The 27680-nt window shown below is 40.0% G+C and overlaps 1 protein-coding gene across 1 annotated transcript in view; it reads right to left on the bottom strand.

Moving 5' to 3' along the window:
- Positions 1–8277: 8277 nt before the first annotated feature.
- The window catches only part of POLN (DNA polymerase nu), a 104946-nt gene continuing 85543 nt past the window's right edge, over positions 8278–27680 (bottom strand). The window contains exons 22-24 of the mRNA XM_082052182.1: positions 21980–22047; positions 11893–11954; positions 8278–9820 (exon numbers count right to left, since the gene is read on the bottom strand). Coding sequence (XP_081908308.1) covers positions 9752–9820; positions 11893–11954; positions 21980–22047 — 199 coding nt within the window. The 3' untranslated portion in view covers positions 8278–9751. The remainder of the gene's footprint in view (positions 9821–11892; positions 11955–21979; positions 22048–27680) is intronic.

Below are 27680 nucleotides of genomic sequence, written 5' to 3'. Positions count from 1 at the left end.
GGTAGCAGAAAGACATAGACTTCTTTACAGCATCTTGATGCTTTCTGAGTTGAGTCTTTCCCATGAAGATTTCCTTTGGCTGCTGTTTTACCTGCTGGATTCTCTCATATCACTGGTCTTTGGGGAAGGGAACACACATTTCTTTTTAATTGTGTATCAAAGAAGAGTTTTCAAAACTGACTTTCGGTCCAATATCTTTATGCACCAGGCAACAGGACGGTTTGCGTCCCCATTTCTTCAAGGCAGGGAAAGACATCTGGAGATTAAACACTTAGTGTACAATGTGAGGTTCTTGTAGGCAGTAAAAGGATTTCAGTTTCACAGTTTCCCACTATTACTAATGTGTTTAGCTACATCACAAACAGGACAATACTAAAGCTGGCAGATTTGGGGGAAAAAAAATATAAAAGGAGAATTTATGGTTGCTGGGGAAAGAATGTCCTTGGGCTAAGAGATAAAAAAAGCCCTTGGCAGCTGTTAGGTATAGAAGTACCAATGTGGAAAAAAGAGCAGGAGGTGGAGTGGAGCAGGGAGTGAATAACATCTACTGCCAAGAAAATTTATTGAAATAACTGGAATATAAGGAAACCAGCAATGAGTTTTAAGGCCAAGAGATCACAAAAAAAATAGCTGAAATTCTCACTTTTGAGTCAGAAGGCGATGGAGGGGAAGCGGGGACAAGAAGCTGCACCTCTGTCTCCGTACCATTAGTGTGGAGAAAAAGGACATGGAAAATGCATAATGCAAGAGTGATTTTTAAAGGGAAAAAAATCTTCCAGCTCAAGGGCAAAAAAAATGTGCATTTCACTGGGTTTTTACCTAAGGGCAGTTACACAACAGAGAGTTAATTCTGCTTTGTTCCGATTTACGTACAATGACATGTTTAAAAAGGTGAAGCATCCCCCAGGTTGGAGGCTGGAACCAGAGTCTGGGCTCTTCTGTAGGACACAGTAACTTGGAGGCTGGAACCAGAGTCTGGGCTCTTCTGTAGGACACAGTAACTTGGAGGATCTTTCAACTTTTCTTTTCTCTCTCTCTTTTTTTCCCCAGCTCTCTGGCAGAATGAATACTGATCCGTTCCCATACAGTGGCCAGCCCCAAGGGGGAGCACAGAAAGCTCCTCAGCAGAACATCCTGTAATCTGTTGGTTCACGCATTCCTGTTGGATGTTGAAAGCGTTTCAGGGGGAAAGGTTTCCTACACTTTGTAGATAAAAGGACAGGAGCGACAGCAACATCCATCGCTCTGGCTGACTTTTGAATGAAGGAATTGCCTCCTAAGTGTTGGAACAAAAAGGCACGAATATCGGTTGTAAGCAGGTGAATTCCAGAAGGCAGCACTTAAATCCCAGAGGGGCAGAATCAGTTACTCTGCCCTGTGCACAGGGATTTTTTTTGTGCAGGATACTTCGGTATTTAGAGGGCTGGCAAACACGAGATAGGTCTTAAGCATTTTATGGAGTGCTAAGTGTAAATCTGATCCTAAAAATGCTACGTGACACTAACAGGCTGCCAGATCCGCTACTCCTGCCAGGCTGAGCAACGCTGAGTAAGCCTGATATTAACAGCTGATGAAATGAGAGGTCAGTAGTTCGTTTGACCCAAGCTGGACTTCTAGATAAGCAAAGATAAATTACCCAGCTCAGTAGGTCACTTGCAAAGTGGAAAAACTCCCTGCAAGGCAGGGATGGACATGCCAAATGCATGAGCAGGAACCAGAGTGCTGGGTCTGGGGTGGGATACACAAACTGGCAGCTTGTGGCCAGCTGGAAGTTCAAGGTGCTCTGTCCTGAATAGTCTTCAGACAGAAAAAGTTCCATGTTTTGGGCTGAAAAGAGAGAAAAAAAAATCAACCCATCTATGCCTCACAGTGATGTGATGAGTTCTGCTAGATGCGCCATGCACAGTATTTGGTACCATGAGCCTTTGAGCCCATTTTGTGATTGGAGCTTGTAGGTTGCAGAGTTTTTATCAAAACTGAAGTAAGGAAAAAAATACTCTAAGTCTTAATCATGTAGCTTAAACATTTTAGGATATATGGAAATAATATTTTAAGACATTTAGGTGTTGCCCAACTTGGAAAGAAACCCAGCAATTTCTAATGGAAGACACACACTTTACTCCCTGCCCAGTCTTAAGAAGCTGTCTGCAAATCAACCTGGGAACAGTGGTTTATGTCTTTATGACTTATTGACCTTGTAACTTCTTTCTAGGGAAAAGACCCTAATTTGTAAATTGCTGTGTTTAAACAATCATATAGTTTATGTTTTACATATAAAAGGAGTGACATTGGGTAAGGGAATGTGTCAAAACCTCACCCAGCTGAACAGTCACGTACAAAGATACAGATAAAGGTTCCCAGTTCAGGTGGAGTTTCCCCTTACCCAACCGGAGATGCCTCCTTGAGACTTGTGGAGGGGACTCCTGTCTCTTCAGTGACCACCCATCCTGTCCAAGAGCTTTTTGATCAAGATATGCCCCATTTCCAAGGTCCCAATAAACCTTGTTCAGCAACACATTGCTGCAACACATTATCCACAGGGAATGGGCAATGAGCAGTTGTTGGCAAGTAGGGAGATGTGCAGGGAGAAAGGGAAACAACAGAGACCCGGAGAGCTTGACCACTGCTATCTTTTTGCTTGATCGAAAGAATCATAGAATCATTTCAGTTGGAAGAGACCCTCAGGATCATCGAGTCCAACCATAACCCAACTCTGGCACTAAACCATGTCCCTAAGAACCTCATCTAAACACCTCCAGGGATGGTGACTCCACCACTGCCCTGGGCAGCCTGTTCCGGTGTCTGACAACCCTTTCCATTAAGAATTTTTTCCTAATATCCAATCTGAACCTCCCCTGGCACAACTTGAGGCCATTTCCTCTTGTTCTATCACTTGCTACTTGGGAGAAGAGACCAACCCCCTCCATGCTACAACCTCCTTTCAGGCAGTTGCAGACAGTGATCAGGTCTCCCCTCAGCCTCCTTCTCTCCAGGCTGAACAGCCCCAGCTCCCTCAGCCGCTCCTCATCACACTTGTGCTCCAGGCCCCTCATCAGCTTCATTGCCCAAGAAGATCTTTTAAAGATCAACAGTGGGTCAGAACAAAAACCCTTAGGAAAATCTACCTGCAGTAGTTGAGACAGACTCCATCAGCAAACTCCAGCTTCTCCATCCCACTAAAACTCCAGTGATAAAAAATATCATTATGGACTCTTTCCCTAATGCGTATTAGAACCTGACACTGTCACCCAGGTGGGCTGCAGAGCTGGACTGGGGAGTTTCTACCTGGGAGTATCTCAGCAGGAAAGCAGGGTGCTCTGGGTCTGCTGCAGCCACTACTGAGGCTCACAGAGTAGCTGAGGTTGGTGAGGGTCTCTGATGGTCACCTGCTCCAAGCCCCTGCTCAAAGAGAGGCCATTTTCAAAGACGGGTACGGCAGGGAGCTTTATTTCTTTTTACTTAGTACAGAGCTTGTCCAGAACAAGTAACATACATTGTACTGGAAGCACCATTGTTTCGCTGTGGAGATGTAACCGGAGGGTCTGATTTGCTGGTGTCATCAGAGAGCCAAGGGCACATTTCTGGTGCTGTGCGAACTGTTGTCAAGGCCTTAACCTCAGAAGCCAGAACTAGAGTTGGATTCTACTCAGTCATTGTCCCTGTCCCAAAGCAGAATCAACTAAGCATGAGCATGTTCTTACAAATATCTCTCTATCGTGTTCGAGAAATGTATAGCAATAAAGATTCCAAAAGCTCTACTCAAGCCCTTTCAAATGCTTAATTATCACTGGCCTTCTTTCAACAGGCTTGCTTAACATCTTCCCTAGTTACACCTTGCTGAAATTTAAGCCCCTGACTTCTCACTCTATCTCCAGGGGACCTATAAAGCAGTTTATTACCATCTTTATGACAGCCCATTTCATAGTGGAGGATGGCTTTCAGATCTCTCCTCAGTCTTCTCAAGGTTAAATGACGTAAATCATTTCAGTCTTTCCCCACAGGTGATATTGTCTGTAGCTCAAACCATTCCTGTTGCTCTCCTGTTGCTTCACCTCTTTTCTGAAACGTAGTTCTGAAAATTGGGCAGAGCGTTCAATTGAGCCCTTGTTGGGGCTGAAGTGAGTGGAAGGATTGATTATACCGTTCTTGATCACTATGCAAACACCTACAAATCCCCAGGTCTTTTCCTGAAACTGATACTAAACCGGCTGTTTCCTGCATTTTGAGAAATATGTTGCCTACATTGGGGTAGACAACTGGTTTTGCTTGTGTGTGAAGCTTTGTACTTACCATCACTGAATTGCTTCATTTTATTCATTTTATACTATCACTCCACTGTGTTAAAATCCTTTTGAATTATAAACCTGTTGGCCAGAAGGATTTAAACCAAGATTTAAATTCTACAAAAGCAATATAAGTAAGACTCAGAAGCTCATTATCGGGAAACATTTGTTTTATTGTGCAATTATAAATGCCTGAACAACAAACGGTGCAGGCTGGAAGGGTAAGGAGAATTAAAGAGGTGATTATCAATCTGATTTCCAGGGAATGGAAGGTGTTAAGGGATATGGAGAATGCCACAAAAAGGTTAAGATTTAGATCACGTATGAGAAGAGACTTAAAAAATAATCAACTCCAAACCAAAAATCAAATGTACCACAAGCCCCAGTATCAGAGGAAGCAAAACATGGACAGAGAATTTGACTAAAGCACAACATTTACAACACTTTTTTTAACCTCATCTGTGACCCACAGAGGCCCCAAGGGAAGATGTTGACTTCTCCCAGCTCAAGTGTTACAAAAGCTCATTATATCTGAAGGAAAACCTCCCTGGGAAGCTTATTTAATTTAACATCACGGTTCAAATGAATGGACAGGAAGATAAACAGAGATGGGGATCGCTGGCAGGCGAGTAGGGTGGCCCAGCTTTCAAATTGATGCAGAATTCATTCATTCTAAAGGAATGAACTTCTTACAGGTGTCCCTCACGTGCAGTTTGGAGTCAATCATCAACCTGAACTGGCTTTGGGGCCCAGCTTGGAGTCAAAAGGGAGAAGGGGAAAAAAAGACCAAACAAACACCAGATTCTGGCAGACATCCTGAGGAGACTTGTTTTCTTCACCTAAGCAGACACCAATTTAGGATAAATCAGCAATGAATTCATTTCTGGCCTCAGCTGGATGAGGACTAATGCACCAGTGCAAAGAGGCCCAGGTAATCAGGGAGATATTTAATTTTGCCTCAGCCAATTCTGCGCAGAAATGCAGAGTAAGAGGCGGCAGCCACTTGTGGGGAGGATGGAGGATGATTGTCAGGAGTACAGTTCTCTGCTCAACACACAAATTGGAAAATGGGGTTGTAATCTAATGCATGACACTTCCAATTAATTAGAAAGTCAGAAATTCAGTGTGTGCAGCAGATGAATCTGCCAAAAAATGAAGGGGGGGAGCAAGAGAGAATTTCTACAATAAATTTTTGATGCCATAGAAAAAATGATCATGAACAACAACAGTAAAAATATAGTTAGCCAGAAAACAGTCTCATATATGCCATGCCAAATGGTAAAGGGAAGCAATCTGAGGCAGCAAGATATGCAACTTTTTCTTTTAACTTGTGGACAATTAATAGTGAGAGTTTTACTATCAATAATAACAGTATCTATGAAGTGCAGATGAAAGAGTGGCAATGGATTAAATTACCAGTGTAGATAGCAAAAGGTGAGGAAGGAATAACCCAGATGTTACCCAGCTAATTAGTCTTGAATGAAGAAGGTGACACGAAAAAAATGCATCCCAAAAATGTGGAAAGGTTGTCTGGAAGGTGGACCTCCAGAATTCGAAACACACTCTGTACAGTCGGGAGAGCAGAGAAGACAACAAATTGCCTGGGCTTACAGAGGATAATAAAGACACACTTGATAACATGAGAGGGTCATACAAAAATGGGTGGCACTTCAAAGATGCCACGGGAGAACCAGCTGATTGTAGGCTGCTGTTTTCGGTGGAGATGAGCTGATCAGGCTGGGGAAGCTTCTCAGGAATGTAAAGATAGGATGTGGTTAGAACTTATTTGAAACCCCGGAGACACCCTGCCTACTAAAGCCATTGCAGAATGGCAGAAATACAAACTGATTCCTTTCCACTCCCCAAATGCTTCTGACAACCTGCTAATCCCAGAAGGAAGCGTGCCAGCCAAAAGTGAGCCCGGGAGCCAAGGAATATAGTAAATGCTGGCACAGAATGAGGCAACACAGGTGGGAAGGAGGATTGAAATCCCAAAATATTTCTGGGCCTTCTTCTGGTAAGGGACTGCATACTTTGATGCAATACAGCAGAATATTCAAAGGGATTTTCTGGTTTGTCTTTCAAGCAAATGGTTGCTGTTGTCCAGCTGGAGAATGACATAAGATGATAAGAAAATTCAGGTTGGGTGGGGGATCAGAAAGTCTCTAGTCCAACCTCCTGCTCAAAGTAAAGTGAGCTCTGAGGTCAAGACCAGGTTGCTCGGGGGTTTATCCAGTCTGGTCTTGTAATGGTGAAGAGAGAAGAGACGTGCTAGGCCATTGAGAAGATATATCAGGAAGGTGCAATACAACTTTCAACCCATTTTTTGCCTCCTTTTTCAAATCAGATTAAACAAGAAAATGAGACATCAGGTTCTGTGGACTCGAAAAAATGAAACACGTTTATTTTTAAGGGCTTTTTCTTCATCATTACCAAGAACAAATGATGTCCTGGATACCCTAGCAGATGCATTCTCTTAATCTATTCTGTTTTTAAAAATGGAGAGGTTTTCTCTCCCCTCTTCCCCCCCATCACACCTGAGACTAGTGTTTGAACTACGGTTATTATCAAGTTGGACCAACATTCAAGATCAGAGTCCTGCTGTCCCACAGTGATACATGGACATTCAAAGATTCAAGTCCTGAGCAGATATCTATTGGTTGTGCCACGTCCATGCAAACACCAACAAATAGCTGTGTTGTTCCATTCCTCACAGACACTGGGTTAAAGTGTTTTCAAACTGCATTCCTTCTGAGCTACTCCACATGGCAAAAGAAGAGATTTACAGATGACCTAATGGAAGGCTCAGGCCACCAAAGACACAGCTGACATTAAACCCAGACACACACCCATTCAAAAGGGGTTATTACTGTGTTCAGATATCAATTAATGAAGTTTCTGCCCACTAAACAGAAGCTAAGCAGAGCCAGCTATTCACGCCTCCCCATCTATTCTGTGATCTCCCACACTCATTGATCAATGTTTTTGTAGGGCTGTGCTCTTCAAACAGAAGTTTTGGTTCTTGCTCTCCCACTACCTCTTCATAGGTTGTGAGAAAAAGGGAATAATTTTAGAGATCAAATTGAGAGTTTTAAGGATTGAAAAGGGCTCTTGTGATTGTTCCTGCTCCAGCCTACCCATATTTTACAGTCCCTTTCACGCAGAACCAAAATAACCTGAAAAGGTGGCCATTTATTATAATAAGGCTCTTGAGTTCTCTTGTGTGAAATTATTGTACCACCCAGAAAGAATTCCTGGCGATCATCAAATACAGAATATTTTCACCTGCATTTCTTTGGGAGGAAATTTGTGGTCAGGACTGGTCAAGCTTCCCTATAATGGCTCTTTAGATTCAGGGCAGCTTGCCTAGGGCTTGGAAAAACAGCACTGCCCTGATTTTATAGGTATACATACCTATAGGTATACATACCACAAGTGTGGTAAAACTGATGCCTCATCCAGAGGACCTTGCTGGGAAATGAAGAGCAAACACTACTCTCAGGCAGCTCGTCTGAGGAAACGACTGCCATGCTAAAGAGATACATACTTCTACAATTCCACAATTTGAAAACACAACAGTTTCCAAAACCTATATGGCCATACAGCATGGAAGGCAGTGAGAATGGATTGTGAAGTAAAAGAAATTGTCCTAAAGACTCAGGACTCTTCTCAGTTTCTGGGATCTTATGGGTTAAAAGCTGAGGAACTTTGAAGCCAAAGCACTTCAGTGAGGTCTGAGAAATCTAATAATCCTCAAAAATCTATACCTGAACACAGTGGCACGGGGCAGATAGTGAGGATTAGATACTCACCTGGCTATCCAAGGAAAACAGAGCCAAAAAATCAGAGAACATGTCCCAGTATTTGTAATTCACAGCAGATGCAATTTACTATCTACCTCTTTTAAATGTATGCATCCTAAGAAACACACGCAAGGCAGAAATCAGCTGGGAAATGTACAAAAAGGGTCGACTTCTTTAATATAGCAGTAAGGTTAGAAATGTAGCCTTAGAGAAGCACAGCTTAATTAGTACAGCCCTCTTGAAAAGAGTAGGTCTTCAAAAGGAGTGCAACGGATGAGAGAACAGAACATTTCACCCTTACTCAGTGCCACCGCAAACACAAAAAGCTTGAAAAACAGTAAAAAGCAGAAGAAAATTCATGCCATCTCTTCCCAGCGCAGTGTCACAGCCATGAACAGCCAACCAAGAGCTGAGCCCCAGCTGATGTGTAGAAGATTCAGACTTTGCTTACATGACCACTGCTAATTTTAAAACCATAAGAAGCAATTTTTATAAACAACTGACTCACTTCAGCTGACAGGTTACATATGATTAATATGCAATGTAAGAAAACAATGTTTAATAATTTAATGCCTTTAAGTACAATGCAAAATCTTTAATTATACAAATTAAAACTGCTGCAAAATCTCTATAACTATACACTTTTAAGATTTAAATTATATTTCTTTGATCACTTGAGGACTAATGCTGAAATATACTGAGCACCTCTTAGAAGTTTTGTGCTTGACTTCAACTTCTAAATAACTAGTAGACTTTGAGGACAGTTTCATATTCCATAAGCACAGAGGCAGAATTTGGCAACCAGTAAAGTTATGAAACAAACGCATTTAAAGAATAAACTCTACAGAAAAAACAAAATATCAATAACAAATCCTAACATTAAAGTAGGAACCTAAATCCTAAAAAGTATAAGGCTGAATCCTAAAATTTAGTATTACATCAGTAACAAAAATAATAGATTAGACAAAACTATAATCCTCCCTCTAAGTATGCTAAGGCTACAGTATACTAATTCAGTTTGAAATTAATTAACTTGACAACAATCTGGTTATTTTTAATGTATTTAGGCATCCAGTTTTGTTCATTTGTTTTGCTCCAAAATCCTAAATAGAAATTAAGGTGGAAACTTTTCATTTCCAAAGAACTCCTGCTAAGTCTGTGGAACATGACATTTAATATGTGATGCAAACCAAGCAGCTGCCTTCTACTCACAAATTATAAAATAAGCTGAACACAACAGTTAAGCACTTGCTGTTGCAGTTCAAATAGAATCTTTCTAATGCCAGATTAGAAGTATTTTTACACTGGCACTTCACAAAATATTTAACATTAAAGTCTAAACATCCATATAACTCAAATGTATTTTTTGCATTCCCAAAGGGTTAATATTGTCTTGCTTCATTTCTTACATGTAGTAATTTAGCTCTGAACAAAAGCAGCTCCCTGCTGGTTACCTTGGCTAAAGGAAACACGATGAACTGGTAAAAACCAGTTTTATCTGACTGCTGTTGCCCAGGGCTACAGACAAAATGAAGTAAAAAAATTCACATGCAGAGTATTAGGTGCTTATGAAAGATCCAGCAGCGCTGTTGCCTAGTGATCCAGCGAGGAATCAGCACAGGCCAATGAGGTGTACGGCACCGAACAACATCCCCGATGGCTGCTTTACATCTCCTGCAATTCTGTCATACACCCCCATGATTTCCCAGTGGTAAGAATCACTTTCAAGGGAACCTGTCAGCAAAGAAGAAAGAAGAAAAAAATTAAACAAACACATCACATACAGCAAGATTACTATTTTTGCTTTTCCCTTTGGATGTTGATACTGCTCTAAATTACATGCCTATCCAATAGGAAATGTTCTTCATATCTATTAATGCTTAATTATCGCTACCATTTTGATTAAAATACCTTAACCATCAAGACTAACTTTCAGTTTTGAAATTGCAAATACATGTTACTGAACTGCAAGGAAATGCTGAAGAAAAATTAAGCTTATCATGCTTTTCAGAAGAGCCACAAAATCAGTGTTTATAATGAGCAACTTTGTCAGTAATGCATAAAGATACTAGGGTGTATTTTTTTACCATCCACTTTTCCAGTTCTGGGGTATTTTTGCCGTTGTTTTTGTTTTCCCTCAGTTTGTTTTGCAGTCACTGGTGTTCTGTTACACAGTGAATTTTCTGACTTGAAAGCTGCCTCATTAGCAAGGACTATATTTTGGAAAAAAAAGCTACTTCAAAGATAAGACATCTTTTTCCTCAAAGAAGAAAAAGAAGTCTCTCCCCAATAAGACTATATATGTGCTCTACTTTAGTGACACTTTTTCTCCATATTAAAAAATCATATTTATATTAACAGAGCACATAATACATATTTAGTTGAAGCAAGTGTGCTGAAGGAGAGCAGGAGCATTTCACAAAAATCTTTTCATCTTCAACATCTCTAATCCTAGCAGACATATTCTTACTGTATAGAAGAGTAAACACCACCAACAAAAATACAGATTTTTTTTTAAAAGAACACTTTCAACGTCTTCTCTGAGATCAAGCTGTTGGTACTTATGTTTTCTATCTGGCCTCTGCCATCAATCCATTCATGATGCTTCAGAGGAAGATGAAATATCTTCATGACACATGCAGCCTAATGTGCAGTAGGAGTAAAAGTATGTCATGGCTCCCACAGCAATTTGCTCAGGAAGAAGAGAAATAACAAGGGTAATAAAACATGTTCCTCCAAATACTTTTACTGACTATTAAAAAGTCCTAATCTTTCAAATCCCCAGACACGTCCCTAGTGCCCAAGAATGAGTTTCTTTTCACCTATTAAAATGTAGTTGTCATTTAACAGAGACTTGCTGTTCTCACAGGAACAACACATTAAATTCATCGTCGAGATGAATTTGTCAGTATGTGGTAGCTGACACCTTAGACAGAGGTGGAAGAAACCATTTCCATTAGTGCAAGTCTGTATGTCGTAACCATTTCTGAAATAAACAGAATAAACATTTTTTCTGTCCCTGAATCTTGTTTGGCAGTAGTGCTGAGTGAGTGACCTGGCAACACCAAATACTCCATTTCTCAGGAAACCAGAACCCCTTGGACTGTTGTTCACTTAATCAGTTTGGGAACTGCCAGGAACTACAGTCCTTTGTTAAGCAACAAAAGCCGAGCAGTAGGTTAACAGTAGAGGGTACTACTCTCATGCAGAGAAAAATGTGATTATTTTATAAAATATTTACAATGGGATACAACAGATAGATCCAATAGCTGTGCAGCTATCTACTCAGTTTTTACAGATATTGTTCCCATAGATGACGTCCTATATTTTAAACAGCAGCCAATGATTCTGTCTGCCTTAGATGTTAGGTATTCACACAAAAATGTTAAAAAGACCAATTTTCTAAGTGAAAATTACTGAAGAAAGATCTTTTGCAATAATTTTTCAGCAGTAATGAATGCCTGGCACATTTAGAAAGCCTATTAAAGACACATATTTCTCACTCTACCACACCCAACAGGAATTTCATGGCAATAAACGAAATTGATTTTGAAATTATCACAGTACATTGCTAAGACAAAGAGTAGACAACAATCATACTTTCCAAAACGGAGGTTGAGTTACTTTTGGTTATTTTCCTTTAGAATTTTTATAGTAATTTAAAAAAAGCAATTACCCGCAACTATCAAAATGAAACTACTGAAGTGAAAGGCAAAATAGCTGTCTCTAGATTCTTAATATGATGACAATAACATACAAAACTAAGTATGCCTGAGACAGTAATGCAAATTCAGACTTGTCTCTACCTTTAGTGGCACTTCCAAGGCTGTGGTTTGCTGCAGGGACTCCATTGTTCTTTTTACCAGTGCTGTAAGGTAAATTTGAAAACCCACAGCTTTATACTCCATGTTAGAATTGCTACACAGAAATAAAAATCACATGCTTTATATCCTGTTATATAATATCTGCATTAGGGGAAAAAAAAAGTAACCATTTACCATATTTTCAGACTTTTTTTTTAAGTTAAAATTTATCTCTTGTGGAAGGTTCAATTTCTTATTTTATATTGAATTTTAGGGTGAAATTGGGAGAGTTACTTAACTTGTATATCTCATAAATATGGAAGTGCAGCACTAATATATTTATAAATGTACAGGATGTCTTGAGTGCTGTATTTCCCAGTTTCCAAGTTCATTACTCTTAACTATATCTTTGGGGACACGTTATATCTTTTAATATTCTTGTGCAGCCATAAAACTCAATCTATTAAAAAAAAAAAAAAAAAGAAAAGAAAAGAAAAAGAAGGCAAAAAATACTAGAAGTCCGAACTATCTAAAATATCTTATTCTCCAAATAAAAAGATCTGGGCCAAATTAAAAAAATAATAAATCTTCCCTGTGGGATAGTGGAGCTATCAAGAATCTAAACAATTAAACTTTAGCATGATTTGTGTAACTTAACAACTCATCACGTCATAATGTTATGCTCACTATTACTGTGAAAATGCATCTGTAATTGTTCCAAATCAATCATCTGGGACCAGATTTGTCATCCTTGGTCATGCCAATTAGTGTTTAGCTTGACAAAGATCACTGCTGCAACACAATATGGTTCTAATAAAAATCAAAGAGAGATCCAATGGATAAATGGCTTTTAAAAAATAAATAACTTTTGGCTAGTGAAAGTGAAATAGAAGTACCAGGCAGCCCCAGAGCAAAAGTTATTGAGCAACCTCCATTGCTCAGGATGGCTGACTAGACAATTTGTTGCCATGTGCCTCAGAGAATTGAGAAATCTCAGGGTATGCAATACGTGGTGATAACTGCTCGACTGAAACCCACACCATGACTCCGAAGCATTCTTTGAACTTGTCCCTCAATGCACATTGTGGTCCTTTTGCAGCTGTGGTTAGATGCAAAGGAGCAACAAGAACTCTAAGAAGCTGCATGTGGTTGTTGCTCTGGCTGCGGCTGAATCTTCTAACGATGCCGGCAATGGAGAGTAGTACGTTAATGTTTTGTCTCATATCTGTGACACTGAGGCGGGCTTGACAGTAACGATGATAACCAGCTTCTGCCTGAACAGCAGCGGGGTGCTCAGAGCGTGCTGGCTCATTCAGACTTGTGTGCTAATGAGCTGTCATAAGACTTTTCATGAAGGCCGAATTATGCAGCAACTCAAAAGATCAGCAGCTGCAGTGCCAAGGCTGAGGAAATAGAGACATTTGTTGACATGTCTAGGTACAGATACACCTTCTATTTGCTTCATAAAATCATAGAATACCAGGTTGGAAGGGACATCAAGGATGATCTGGTCCAACCTCTCTTGGCAAAAGCACAGTCTAGACAAGATGGCCCAGCAGCCTGGCCAGCTGAGTCTTACAAGTGTCCAATGCTGGGGAATCCACCACTTCTCTGGGGAGATGATTCCAATGGCTGATTGTTCTCTGAGTGAAAAATTTCCTTCTTCTATCCAATTGAAATCTCCCCAGGAGTAATTTGTACCCATTACCCCTCGTCTTTTCCATGTGACTTCTTGTAAAAAGGGGAGTCTCCATCTTCTTTGTAGCCACCCCTTAAATACTGCAAAATGTGATGAGGTCTCCCTTAAGTCTTCTTTTATCAGAGCTGAATAAGCCCACTTCTCTCAGCCTTTCCTCACACGGTGGCTTCCCAGTCCTTTGATCATCTTTGTGGCCTTTCTCTGGACCCTCTCCAGCCTGTCTACATCTTTTTGGTACAGCAGGCACCAAAACTGAACACAGTATTCACGTTAGATTTGAGGTAGTTTATGGTCCAGTGTAGGATGCAGAATTGTTTTTGGAGAGCAGAAACAAACATAACAGACTGTGAAAGGGGAAATGCTGGCCTAAATAATTATCCATTTAAGATCCAGTCCAAGTCAACACAGCTGTTAATAGAGGAGTGCAGGACTGCCTCTGTCTTGAGAAGCCCACTCTGAATTTAAACACGTTGCCAGTTCCAGGAGGTCAGCAACGCAGCAGATGTTGCGACACTCCAAACGGGTGGCCTGGCTTCATACTGCTGAGTGCATCCCCAGTCACCCCCAGGTAAACATCTTTTCCCTCGCTAAACTCCCTACCAGGCTATGACTGCACACAGCTGTTGTGGGAGCGTAACATCTGGATCCTGCACGTCTCATGCAGGATCCCTCAGGCCTGTATGTTCCACCAAAGCACTTGTGAAGAACCTAAAGACACACTCATCTCTGTGCAACTTAACATTTTTTGAGCTGTTAGACAATTAAACAGCAGGAGATCACCAGGGCAGTGGGAGGAACAGGTCTTTTTGACAAAAAGAGCTCCAAATGACAACAAAAGATGGAGCATGAGTCAGTGGCATCGATTCATGGGTTGAAAGATGTGAGCGGTGTGACAAAAGGTGCTGGCTGCATATGCACTGAGTTAGACCAGTTCTCCAGACCTCTGAATTGGAGTAGTTCTCTCCCATGTAACTGTTGTCTCCAAAAGGGGATTCATGACGGCAGTGATGATCGTAACACCTTTCTGTTGGTTCACACAGTTTTCACTTTAAGGCATCTGGCACAATCAGAATTCTGCTGCATCCTTAACTGCTCAGAATTTCAGACAGCACAGATTAAAGTGGCCACATCAGTGAACAAACCTAATGGTGCCTCATTCACTTTGACAACCCATTAAAATGTCTGCATGGGTTTGGTCCACTTTCTTCATTGTTTTCTTTCCATGTCAATTGGGCTCCCTGTTCTCTTTCTCATGTCACACTGACTTCTGCATCACTTCCCAGAGTTTAGTGGGTGGCATAGTAATACCGTTCATTGCAAGCAATCTGAAGTTGTTTTGCCTGTATTTCAGCCTTTTGATATTATACCGTTGGAAGTATAAAAAAAAAATTGCCTATGCATATTTTAGAAAATGGATTTTGAATTAAGTAATAAATATATAATGGTAACAAAAATATCAAGAAAAAGCAGCTGGATTACCACTCCTGTTCAGTAGTCTGCTGAGTAAACAGTGAAGTAGGAAGTATTTAAACTAAATGACTATTTTTGCACAAAAATAAATAGGTAAACTGGCTGAATACATTTTGGCTGGAAATTTAAAGTTCTAGATTATGGAGAGATGAAATTCTGGAACAGTCTCCCAGTGGGAATAGTTTTTCATATAGAGATGATTGTTTATAAAAAGGACCATATGGCATGGTGGTATGGAATCACAGGAGAGGTCCCCTTTAGTCTTGTGTATATAATATTGGCTTCTCCCACTACTCTCTCAAATCTCCTTGATAACTCTCCTCTCTCACAAGGCTCAAAATAAACAATCCAGGCTGACACAACTGTATCTTCTTTATCTCATACACATTATACAGTGTGGTCACTAACAAAAGTGACCACAATGTTTAAATAGACCTGTCTCTACAAACCTTATTTGTTTCTTTTCTAAGATTTAGATTGGAGGCTTTTGAGGCAATGATTATTTCTGTTCAGTCAAGAATCTAGCATATCTAGGGCACATAAATTATTAATTTTAAAATGTTCCTTTGCAGCCAGCCATATACTGCAATGGCATCTGTAAAATGCTGTTTTCTCAACCTTTGCAACTTACTCTCAAAACCCATAGTCAGCAATTACGGGAATTGTTGATGATGCTCATCTTGGAGTGTTCTGTGAGTGCTAAGTATGTCATGTTGAAATATTACATATAAAAAATATGATAACAACAAAGTGAAGAGATCATAGAGGAACCGAAGTTTTAACCTATATTCTAACATATATTAGATTTTCTTGCTACTGGCCAGAATAAATATGCTTATTGCAAGTGTTGTGAATAGGAGCGAAGAAAAGACACGCATGCCTGCTGTGGAAGAAAAGCTTATTTGTCCCTGTTGAACTGAAGACATTTTTCAAGCTCATTCACCTATGAAATTATGACTCCAGAAACATGTCAAAGCTGGCCAGACGTATGATCTATGGAACAGGGATTTTTGCAAATTGAAAGCTATCTGGAGGCATCTTTAGTTTATGCACCAGTGTTTTTCAAGTCAGAAAAAGGCAGCCCAGAGAACAGAAAATGCCACTAACTTGTGATAGACAGTTCATTCTTTTGTTCTTCTGTTACTTGAGTCCCCTTTTGAACACGTGCACTTTTTAATGCAGCTGCCTCAGTACCCAGTAAGGGGGAAATTGTAGCAGAATAAAATGAAATTTCATGGAACTTCTACAGGAGCCAAAAATTTATACTGGCAGATTAAAAAAAAAAAAAAACACACCTTACATTTTGTTCTTTAGGTAATAATAATTTTAATAGGCTTAGTCTATTCTGGTGGTTGGTTGGTTGGGCGCTAAGTATTTCAACTGAAGTATTTTATACCTGGAAGAATATCAGAGAAAAATGTTTAAAACTGTATGTCCTATATGTACCAAATACAAGAACAGATGCAGAAATTAACTTCTTTAATTCTATCAGTAATATGTGATTCTAAATGAGTTCTAAAAAAAGCTACACCTTTGAAAATTGTCCTAATGTACTGTGATACTGAATGGTCTAACAGAAAGTACAGGAATACACATATTTCTACAAAAATATGTTCTTTCAAGTAGCAAGTGTCTCTCATTTAATTATGCCTCTCACTAATGGATGCAATTAAGCAAGCATAGTGACAAGGAACAATCCGCAGTAACCACCAGTGGCAAAATTCAGCTTTCAAAGCCACCAGGTATATATGGAATATGCATCAGGAGTCAGAGCCCATCATTGTAACTACAGCTATCCTTGTACTGTAACAAGAAATTATTCTGCATTTCTTCACCCCAAAGTGTATTCTCCTTTTTAGCAGTAATGTATTCAGAATAATCCAAGGGTGAAGAGGCATTTCAGACAGAATATGGAGAGGTAGTCTTAGAAATGGACTTCACAAAATGAAAAATTGGCTTCTGCAATTCCTCCCGAGACAGACGCCCAGTTCAATGTGGGGACAGTCTGTCTACCTGATGACACAGACTTCAGAGATGCTGAGTCCTCGTGGATCCAAGAGCCCAGTTTTTGGCATTCCCAAAATATCATCTGCCTTTCTGCTTCCTGGGTTGCTGGAGAGCTCAGGATGTGAGGAAACCAGACAGGCAAGCTGGCTAGAAACCAGGCAGATTATTGATGGTAAAGCTGAGAGTCTTCTGCCAAAACCAAAACAATTTCTGCCAAATGTTTTGATTTGATCTTTCCAGACACCCTCTAATAGAAAATGAGGATTTTTAAAAAGCTCTTTGCTGTCCTGTTCTTGCCCAAAACAGAGAACTGAGGCAAATAGCATGTCATATATTTGTTGAAAATCACACAATTCAGAGTAATATGTGCTTTATTGTATTTCAAAGTATGTCAAGGCTTGGAAACTCAAAGCCTTGTTATAAATGCTTTTTTTTTCCTTGTTCATTCAGAGTGAACTGTATGCATACTATAAAACTGGGTGATGGATTCTGTTTGAAGCAGATATTCTTCCAAAGTACAGGTAACCCCTTACTTAAGTTACATACAGAATTTTGTGCGAAAGTAGGCATTAGAAGAAAATAACACCTTATTGCTTGCCCCTTGTTGATCAGATTCAAAAGATTCAAAAGTATCTGTTGGGCAAAGATTATTAGGTGTACTATACATTGGATTTCTGTACACTGAAAAGTACTGAAAATCCTTATTGTGACCTATGAAATCCTAAGCAGGAATAGAGAAAGCACCAGTACTATGATTGCCTTGTGGCAATTCTCAACCACCACTCAGAAGAGTCTTAGAAGCAAACAGATATTTAAATGAAGGGAGGTGGTTAGTAAGTCAAGAGAGGTTCTCCTTCCCCTCTACTCTGCCCTGGTGAGACCACGTTTGGAATATTGTGTCCAGTTCTGGGCCCCTCAGTTCCAGAAGGACAGGGAACTGCTGGAGAGAGTCCAGCACAGGGCAACAAAGATGATGGAGGGTGTGGAGCAGCTCCCGTGTGAGGAAAGGCTGAGGGAGCTGGGGCTCTTGAGCTTGGAGAAGAGGAGACTGAGGGGTGACCTTATTAATGTTTATAAATATATAAAGGGTGAGTGTCATGAGGATGGAGCCAGGTTCTTCTTAGTGACAACCAGTGACAGGACTAGGGGTAATGGGTTCAAACTGGAACACAAGAGGTTCCACTTAAATTTGAGAAGAAACTTCTCAGTGAGGGTGACAGACACTGGAACAGGCTGCCCAGGAGGGTTGTGGAGTCTCCTACTCTGGAGACATTCAAACCCACCCGGACACCTTCCTGTGTAACCTCATCTGGGTGTTCCTCCTCTGGCAGGGGGATTGGACTGGAAGATCTTTTGAGGTCCCTTCCAATCCCTAACATCCTGTGATACTGTGGTCTTGTAACACAATAGAAGAGACACTTCCATAAGGGAAATGCTGCTGAGAAGGCTTACTTACTTACTTACTTACTGGACTACGATCTAATTGAAATAATACTATCTATTTTATGTTCTTCATTTATAAATCTTAGGAGTATTTTAAGATTTCATATCCATTTTGCAAATAAAAAAAATGAGACATATATTTGTTGTTACTTTCCTGAAAAAGTATATCAGAAGCATGACTGGAATCAGAATGCAAACCTGCTGAATAGTAGGCCAGTGCTTGTTGGATCACACTAAAAGCAGGCGCCTGACACAGCACTGACCTGCAGCCCATTAGCGCCACCAAACACCACTCTTCAGCTTTAAGTCCACATCTTTCCCTTTACTGAGCTTTGTGACTGTACAACTGAGATTTCTCTCTGGATCATTAAACTGCAGGCTGGAATCTGCAAGTCTGCAGATCCTGCAACTCAAAGTTTCTGAATGGACAAAAGCTCATTAAATATGTAAAGATAAAGCTGACAGCTAAAGAATATCTGCACGTAATAGTAAGAAGAGTAAGGACTTTAAAAAAAAAATAAGAGAGAAAGAATTTTGGGTAAAGAGATGAAACCCATATTTGGCCTTTCAAGCACTAGAGTAAATTAGGAGTACACCTCCTACTGACATTCCTTCTTTGGTTTAAAACTCACATACCTAATTTGTTACCTCAGCTAGCAGCTCCTGAAATAATTGGAAAAGATTAGGAGAAAAGAGTCTTCCTATTTAGTTTTATCTGAAAGGAATCTAGGTCAACTGCTCTCAGACTGCTCCGTGATGTGAACCAAAACTGTTTGCACCATGGACTGGGGACAATAGGGAGATGTGCTTCATCATCCTACTCCTGACTGGAGGTTACACACTGATGCAGACGTGCCCTTTCTCTGCCTTCAGATCAAGCGAAATCCTCGTTAATGACACTGAAGGAAGAGCCATCTTCAGTCACTTCTAAGATAACTTGGATTAGTTCTTTTACCAGTAGCAGAATTATTCACAAAGCACAGAATCACAGACTGGTTGAGGTTGGAAGGCAACTCTGGAGGCCACCTGGTCCAACCCCCCTGCTCAAACAGGTATGTGTAGAACCAGTTGCCCAGGACAGCGTCCTGATGGCTTTTGAGTATCTCCAAGGATGGAGATTCCATGACTTCTTTGGGCAACCTGTGCCGGTGCTTGGTCACCCTCACAGTGAAAAAGTGTTTCCTGATGTTCTGAGGGAACCTCTCATGTTTCAGTTTGTGCCCATTGCGCTGGTCCTGTCACTGGGCACCACTGGAAAGATCCTGGCTCTGTCCTCTATGTCCCCGCCCTTCGGGTATGTATATGCATTAACAAAATCCACCTCAGTCTTCTCTTCTCCAGGCTGAACAGCCCCAGCTCTCTCAGCCTTTCCTCAAAGCAGAGATGCTCCAGTCCCTTCTATCATCCTTTTGGCCCTTCACTGGACTCTCTCCACAATGTCCAAATCTCTCTTGTACTGGGGAGCCCAGCACTGGCTGCAGTATTCCAGGTGTAGCCTCACCAGTGAGGAATAAAGGGGAAGAAAATGAATGAATGAACAAATGAAGAAGGAAATTAATGTCTTAGGTTGGTCTTTAGTGCTAAGGAAAAGACATTTTATCACTCTTCTGTTTTGAGACAAGTGCCTATATCTGAAAGTTACTGTAATGCAGAATCTTAATCTTTTTTTTTCTTTGCCTCTTCAGGCAAAGTAGAGACAAACCTAAATATCAATCTTCAAACAGCAGAATGAAACAAACTTCCATCTTGAACACTTGAGCTTGGCGGCTGCTGTTAAACGCAACAACAATTTCCAGGGTGTCTCAGGCTCTAGACTGCCCGGGTCCATTTTCTAAAGGACATCTTAGCAACTTGAATGCCATGGTGGTAGCGTGGAAGACAAACAGGCCATTTCCAGGTCCATTTGCTCTGCAGGCTGCAGCTCCACGTGGAGGTGTGCGAACTGCTCACACTGTGGTGTGCAGAGCAAACACAACTTCAGTACTTGAACTGGACTTCTTGTGTTTTCAGTAAAGAGCCTCTAGTCACCACATTTATATAGTGAGACAAATTATTACTACTATTCATATGATGGATAGAGGTTTTTTTCCATTATACTGGAAAAGTATTGATTTTGCTGAATTTACTACAAATTCATATCAGTAACAGAGACCAGAATTTGATCTGATGAGGGCGGAATCTGTGATTTTCTGTATGTATAAGCAACCATGAATGATTTTTGTCTTTGGGGTATAATATTATCTTTATATATAATGCAAATTAATGTAAAATAAGATAATAAAAATTCTTCTATGTTGTCTTACAGATCTCATCCAATATACAATACTTTCTAACTCTTAAACTACGGCACTTTTAGACATTAGCCTTTTCTGAGTAGATATTCCAATCTCTGATAAATTGTGGGATGTTTTTTAATTTAAACCAGATTTGAACTCCTGTATTTAGAGGCCAAATGTTAATATATTAACCTAATTCGTTACAGTGCCCCTAATATATTGAACTCAAATATTTCCCAGGTTCTCTGTTTTGATTAGATGGAGGTTTAATGTTCTCATTATGAACTAATACTCACAAGAGGGATCAGTGATGAAGAGAGACTAATAGGCCAAATTGTACTGTTTAAATGAAAGCAACACAGGAAGGTGAAATGAACTTTTTTTTTTTAGATGCTTATGTTATAATAGAAGATATTTCTTGGATTGGTTCATTTAAAATATTGCAACATTATGCTCATTGTTTTAGCCAATGATATTGTTGAGATTCAAACGAGGCCAAAGATTGTGAATAGATGTTCGATGTCTACAGGAATAAATCCACTACTTACTGATAAAGAGACCCAACAGTCTCCTATGTGTCCTCGTTTGCCAGCTAAATTTGTACCAGATGCTGAGACAAATTCTGGCTTAGGAAATAGTGTCTGGAAGTAAGTCAAGTGAGAGGATAAAAATGCAGGCAGGAAATTTTACTAACCCTTAATCTTGAAAGTTCTGACGTAAAGTTCTCTTAGTATAAAAAAAGCATTAAACTAACTTAGAAATTACAGTATATTATATTCTTACATTAAGAATTTCATACTTCTTCATGTAACAAGCCCCAGTCATAAGTATTTAGGAAGTTACTTTCCAAGCCATTCTTTTTAAGCTCATTTATTTTCTTCTAAAACCCTTTGAAACCTTGGAGACAGTATTATCATTTAGCTTTACGGGACTCACACATTGGATGGGGGAATCTTAATAAGAAAACTAAATACAAAGAAGCATGTTGATGAACTCCAGATGAGGAGTATATCACATTTAATCTACGTAGGAGCCTGTGGTGGAAAACATTCAGAAAAATCTGCTTAGTATACACTTTCTTAATCATGAGCATCAATGTGCTGCTTCTCATTACATTAATTCTTTATTCTCTGAGAAATCACAAGTTATAGGGGGAAAAAGGAGGTGGGGGAGAAAAGAGAGAGATGGCATTTACCTGAAAATTCCTGAATTTGAGAATCTTCGACTTCAAACAACAACTCGTCGTGAATCTGGGCAATTAACCTGGAAAATTTTAGAGGTTTTAGATAACATTCAGGAAACTTCTAACATGGTTTTCTATTCATATCATCAACACACACAATGGATATGTTAAAGTGAAAATAAAGACCCTAAGAAAATGAAAAATTCATCAATGGAATTAAAAGGATTGCCACTCCACATAGTCTGAGAACACAAAGGCCATGGTTGTAAACCAAAACTGTGCTTGCCAGCTTATAAATGTAATTCAGGGATTTGATGATGTGACAAGGTATTACTTAAAACCAATTTGCAGAAAATTGCAAGAAATTATAGACATAGGCTGTGTTTTGTTAATGTAGCTCGTTTTTCTTTGGTTGAGCTGGAATAAATGTGGTTGCAAATGGGCAGTTTTACTAATGCAAGTTAGGTCAATCCTAGGAGTACTTGGCTTACTCTCCTTTCCAGGAAATACTCTTTTCACATAAGTACAAAGCAGGTGTCCTCACGCTGACAAACAAGTGGGCTGAAGAAGGAAAACGTAGGCACAGAGGCACAATGGGATCTGCTGCCTTCCTAAGAACAGAGCGTACAGCTGGAAGCAGCAACATCTCGAACCCACGCAACTCCACACGCCTGAGCCCTTCCGTTAGAGCTGGTTTGTGAGGAATTTATACTGCTGCTTTGTTTTGCTCTTTGTGTTAGTTCTATATCAACACGTCTCTTGCATACGGACTGTGACTTAATTGTTCAGAGCTTAGAGGAATGGGACCCTAAACTGTTAGTCTGGGTGCAAAAGTACTTCCACAATGGAAATAATAAATGTATTTGATTGAATCAAGTCCACAGCAAAATAGTTATAATCCAACACTTTTAATCTTTGATTGTAGTTCTTACTCAGGAAGGAAAAATACTGTATGTCTGATCAGACTGTATTTCTACTAGGTTTATTTTATTACTTCTTTAATCACTGTACCTGGGAGTCTGTCATGGCACTGTACCACCTATTTCCAAGTTGCTTTGCAATTTTTGTATAAAACTTAAATTAATGCCCATTGTAGACTTTTCTTAATACCTAGCAGTTATTCAAGTAAATAATTCTTTACAAAAGGGCTGAAACATCAATATGGTTAGTACTAATAACTTTTTACAGCTTTCAGAAAAATATCCTAAGATAGTTTCACACTGCCTTAAATTACAATGTGACATTGAGTAACAGTGTGGTGAGCTCTAATAATAGATCTTAAATTATTAGTCACAACACAGAAGCCGAGTGAAACAGATTAACGTATTTCTAATAGGTAATTGGGACACGGGACACAAAAAAGAAATAGATGAAAAGACCAGGATCATCGTAGCAAGAGAATACAGTTATATGAGAAGTTATAATTCCCAATGCAAGTAAACTAATTAAAGCAAGAAATTCATCATAATCATTGAAATGGCACGTAAAAAGATAAAAATCAGAAAGAACTACGAACATTAGGACCTCTGAATATACTGTGAATCATTGGAATAAGTGAAAATAATTGCACTGATCAACAAAAATGTGACAGACTGGTTATTATTTGTACCAGAGTAGTATCTCATGCCTTCAGTCACGATTAGAACACCATATATGCTGAATATTTGGTAAGGAAAAGTCCTTTCTTAGAAGAATTTACAATAGAAATTAAAAATGTTATCATAAATTTATCAGGATTTAGGCACGGAGGAAAAATAACTGGATTTTCAAAACCAGTCAGCACTGGATCAACCGATCACCTCATCTCCACGCTTGAAGTAAAACCGAGCTCAGGAGGAGCAGGGCTGGCCCAGAGATCAGCGCTGACTCAGAAACCCTGTGGAACCAACATGAGCCGAACTCAACATTTCTGTCTGGGCAGCACAGACTTGACCCAACTCCACACGCTCCAGTTCACCTTCTGCAAGCAGCACAGCTACTGCAGCTGCTTCTCCAGCTGGGCATTGCTGGTTCTTTGTCCAGCTCTGTTACTGTCCTGCTAAGCAATGCATTTTTGAATAGAAAACAGGGATGATATTTATCTCAGAAATGTGAGATCTAGAAATGAGTATTTCAAATACACTTCTATTTTCAAATGAAATATAATACATAAGTTTTAATTAATGCGAAACATGCTTTCCTAGCTTGATGCTGAAAAATGGAATAGTATACACTATTTCCTCCTTAATGTTCATCAAACAAGTCGGATTTTTTAAATGATATTTTATCTCCTTTTTTCTTATCCACCTCACATCTACTTCATAGATTCTATCCTTGCAGGTTTATAGTACAAGGCCACCTGTATTTGTTCAGGGTTGTTAGAGTAATAACACTGACACGCAATACACTGTTCCAGAGAAGGAAGCATTCAATTTGACATCAATACAGATGAAAGAAAAATCAAAGCAATTTATATATTCAAAATTCATAGCTTTCACCATTTCATTGCATGCACACACCTATCCGTAGCACATCTTGAGTGAAAGAAGTTTGAAAAAATCCCTAGACTTTTGCTTAATAGCTTAATTGAATCATCTTCGCTTTGAAGGAATACTGAAATAGCAAGCCCCTCTCGTTACCTCCTGCTAAATTAGAGACTGCAAACCAGGCAGAGTAGTATTTTTGTTGTTCTACGGATGAAAGGAATGCCTTTGATTTACAAGCTCATATTTTATTAACTGTTTTCTTGATTGTCTGCAGGCTAGGCATCAGTTTTGATGAGTACACACGTGAGGGAATTGAGTGTACTATCAGCAAGTTTGCTGATGACACTAAGCTGGGAGGAGTGGCTGACACGCCAGAGGCTGTGCTGCCATCCAGAGACCTGGACAGGCTGGAGAGTTGGGCGGGGAATAACCTAATGAAATTTAACACGGGCAAGTGTAGAGTCCTGCATCTGGGCAGGAACAACCCCAGGTTCCAGTATAAGTTGGGGAATGACCTATTAGAGAGCAGCATAGGGGAAAGGGACCTGGGGTCCTGGTGGACAGCAGGATGAGCATGAGCCAGCACTGGGCCCTTGTGGCCAGGAAGGCCAATGGCATCCTGGGGTGGATTAGAAGGGGGGTGGTTAGTAGATCGAGAGAGGTTCTCCTTCCCCTCTACTCCGCCCTGGTGAGACCCCATTTAGAATATTGTGTCCAGTTCTGGGCCCCTCAGTTCGAGAAGGACAGGGAACTGCTGGAGAGAGTCCAGCGCAGGGCAACAAAGATGCTGAAGGGAGGGGAGCATCTCCTGTGTGAGGAAAGGCTGAGGGAGCTGGGGCTCTTTAGTTTGGAGAAGAGGAGACTGAGGGGTGACCTTATTAATGTTTATAAATATATAAAGGGTGAGTGCCATGAGGATGGAGCCAGGCTCTTCTTGGTGGCAAACAATGATAGGACAAGGGGTAATGGGATCAAGCTGGAACACAAGAGGTTCCACTTAAATTTGAGAAAAAACTTCTTCTCAGTGAGGGTGACAGACACTGGAACAGGCTGCCCAGGGGGGTTGTGGAGTCTCCTTCTCTGGAGACATTCAAAACCCACCTGGACATGTTCCTGTGCGACCTCACCTAGGCGTTCCTGCTTCAGCAGGGGGATTGGACTGGATGATCTTTTGAGGTCCCTTCCAATCCCAAACATACTGTGATACTGTGATACTGTGATTTCTCTAACTGAAAATCACGACCTGCGTCTGAGTACGACTGTGGTATGGAACAGAGACACTGCTACAACCGGCACCTTCAAATGCAGAAGTATTTCTGTGATTGCCAGTCTGAATATGGCTTTTGTCACCAGTTTACTGTGCTCAACACACAACAGCCTTCTTAATTCAATATGCTGCACAATAGAATATTAAAAGGAAAATCTATTTTATTCTCTTCAACACTACATTCATCATTCATCCAGTTCCCTATGAAACAACAAAGTGACTAAACTTCTCCAGCCTTCAACAGATCCACCCAGTTATCATTACTGTATCATAATCTCACTATTGACTTGCTATATGCCAAAACAATTTAAAGTATCATCAAGAGATTTTTTTCATAATGTTCTGTTTATGAGGATATATATATATAGTACTTGCCTCCTTACAGTATATTTTTTTCCTAATACCAGGCCAATTTGTCTAAAACCAGATGAGGATTTTGTTTGTTACTGTAAAGCAATATATTGCAGATCTAGGTCTCTCTGTTCAAAAGTACGGAATTGCACGTTTTTCCATGACTACTTCAAATGCGTTGCCAAGATAAAAGTACACTACTGAAATGACTTCAACAAAACAGCTTTTACCTTATTGGTGAGCAATTGTATTTCTTTGAAATGAAAGGAAACAACACTTTGTCTAAACTGCAAATGAAAGTGCTGTGGCACGACGTGCTGCAGGCTCTATTGTAGGGATATCCTGTAGAAGAGGCCAGCGTAGGATAGAGGGGAAAAAAGACAGTATTGTCATATTAGTCTTTCTCAGAAGCTTTTTTTTTGTAACAGCAATGTGTGGTGTTTCAGGCCATTGCAATGTGCCAAAAGATGCTCAAACTAATTAAATTCATGCTCCTTCTATAGTCAGGGGCCAAGTTAGGCTCTGACTTAGAGGTTCTGAATTGACAGCTGGAAAAACCCCATCTCTATGCACTGAATTTGTGGGGGTACCACCTCCTAGTACAGCTACCTACATTCGATACTTAAAGGTAGACAGAGAGAACAGCCCATCTTACATTTTTGTCGCACATTTTTATGTCACATTGGAAATTTTTACTGCTGTTAACAATGCATCCAAAGCATAATATGGTCCAGTTTTCCAGACTGGTCTGCACGATGATAATACAAAATAGAAACCCCTGATGAAGTCCTTCAGACTAATTGCAGGTTAATTTATTCCATCATTTTGCAGCAGGCAAATATAATTATAATATAACATAATATAACGTAACGTAATATAACATATTTTTAATATATACTATATCTCAGTGAGGGTAACAGAATACTGGAACAGGCTGCCCAGGGGGTTGTGGAGTCTCCTACTCTGGAAACATTCAAAACCCGCCTGGACAGCTTCCTGTGTAACCTCATCTGAGTGTTCCTGCTCCGGCAGGGGGATTGGACTGGATGATCTTTTGAGGTCCCTTCCAATCCCTGACATTCTGTGATATGATGTGATATGATATGATATATGATATGATATATATTAGATCCAACCACTTGCCAACTTCAGATCACTCAAAACTCACCTCAGTCTCAATTCCTGTCTCTATTCACCTCTCCCACCGCAGCCCCTGACCCTCCCATGGGAGATCTAACTAAACCAAGCAGCACGAACGAAGGGAATGAGGCTAAGGCTAGGTGTAAGCTGCTAAGTATATTTCTTAAAGCATACCTGACAGGAGTTCACATAGTACATCCAGCTGGCTGGTTTAAGAGTTTAAATAGAAAATCAATTAAATTAAGATTTAAAATTGGGTAAGTGGGAAAACCTCAAATAAGAGGGTCTCATTGTCATGCATAATAAGGAATTAAAGTCAGGTTATTCCAACTAAGAACCAGGCTGAGGAGCCCAGATTAAAAGAGTTAAAATGTTTCCTGTTGGTTACCTCTCCATCTTCAAAAAAAAAATGGTGTGGTATCATCAGGTTGTCTGACTCCAAGCTAGAGTGCTCAAGTGTAAAATTTCCATGAAAAATTTCTTATTTCTA

The sequence above is a fragment of the Streptopelia decaocto genome (assembly GCF_964273445.1).
Source record: "Streptopelia decaocto genome assembly, chromosome: 4".
NCBI classification, from domain to species: Eukaryota; Metazoa; Chordata; class Aves; order Columbiformes; family Columbidae; genus Streptopelia; species Streptopelia decaocto.
This window is presented reverse-complemented; position numbering and strand designations above follow the sequence as displayed.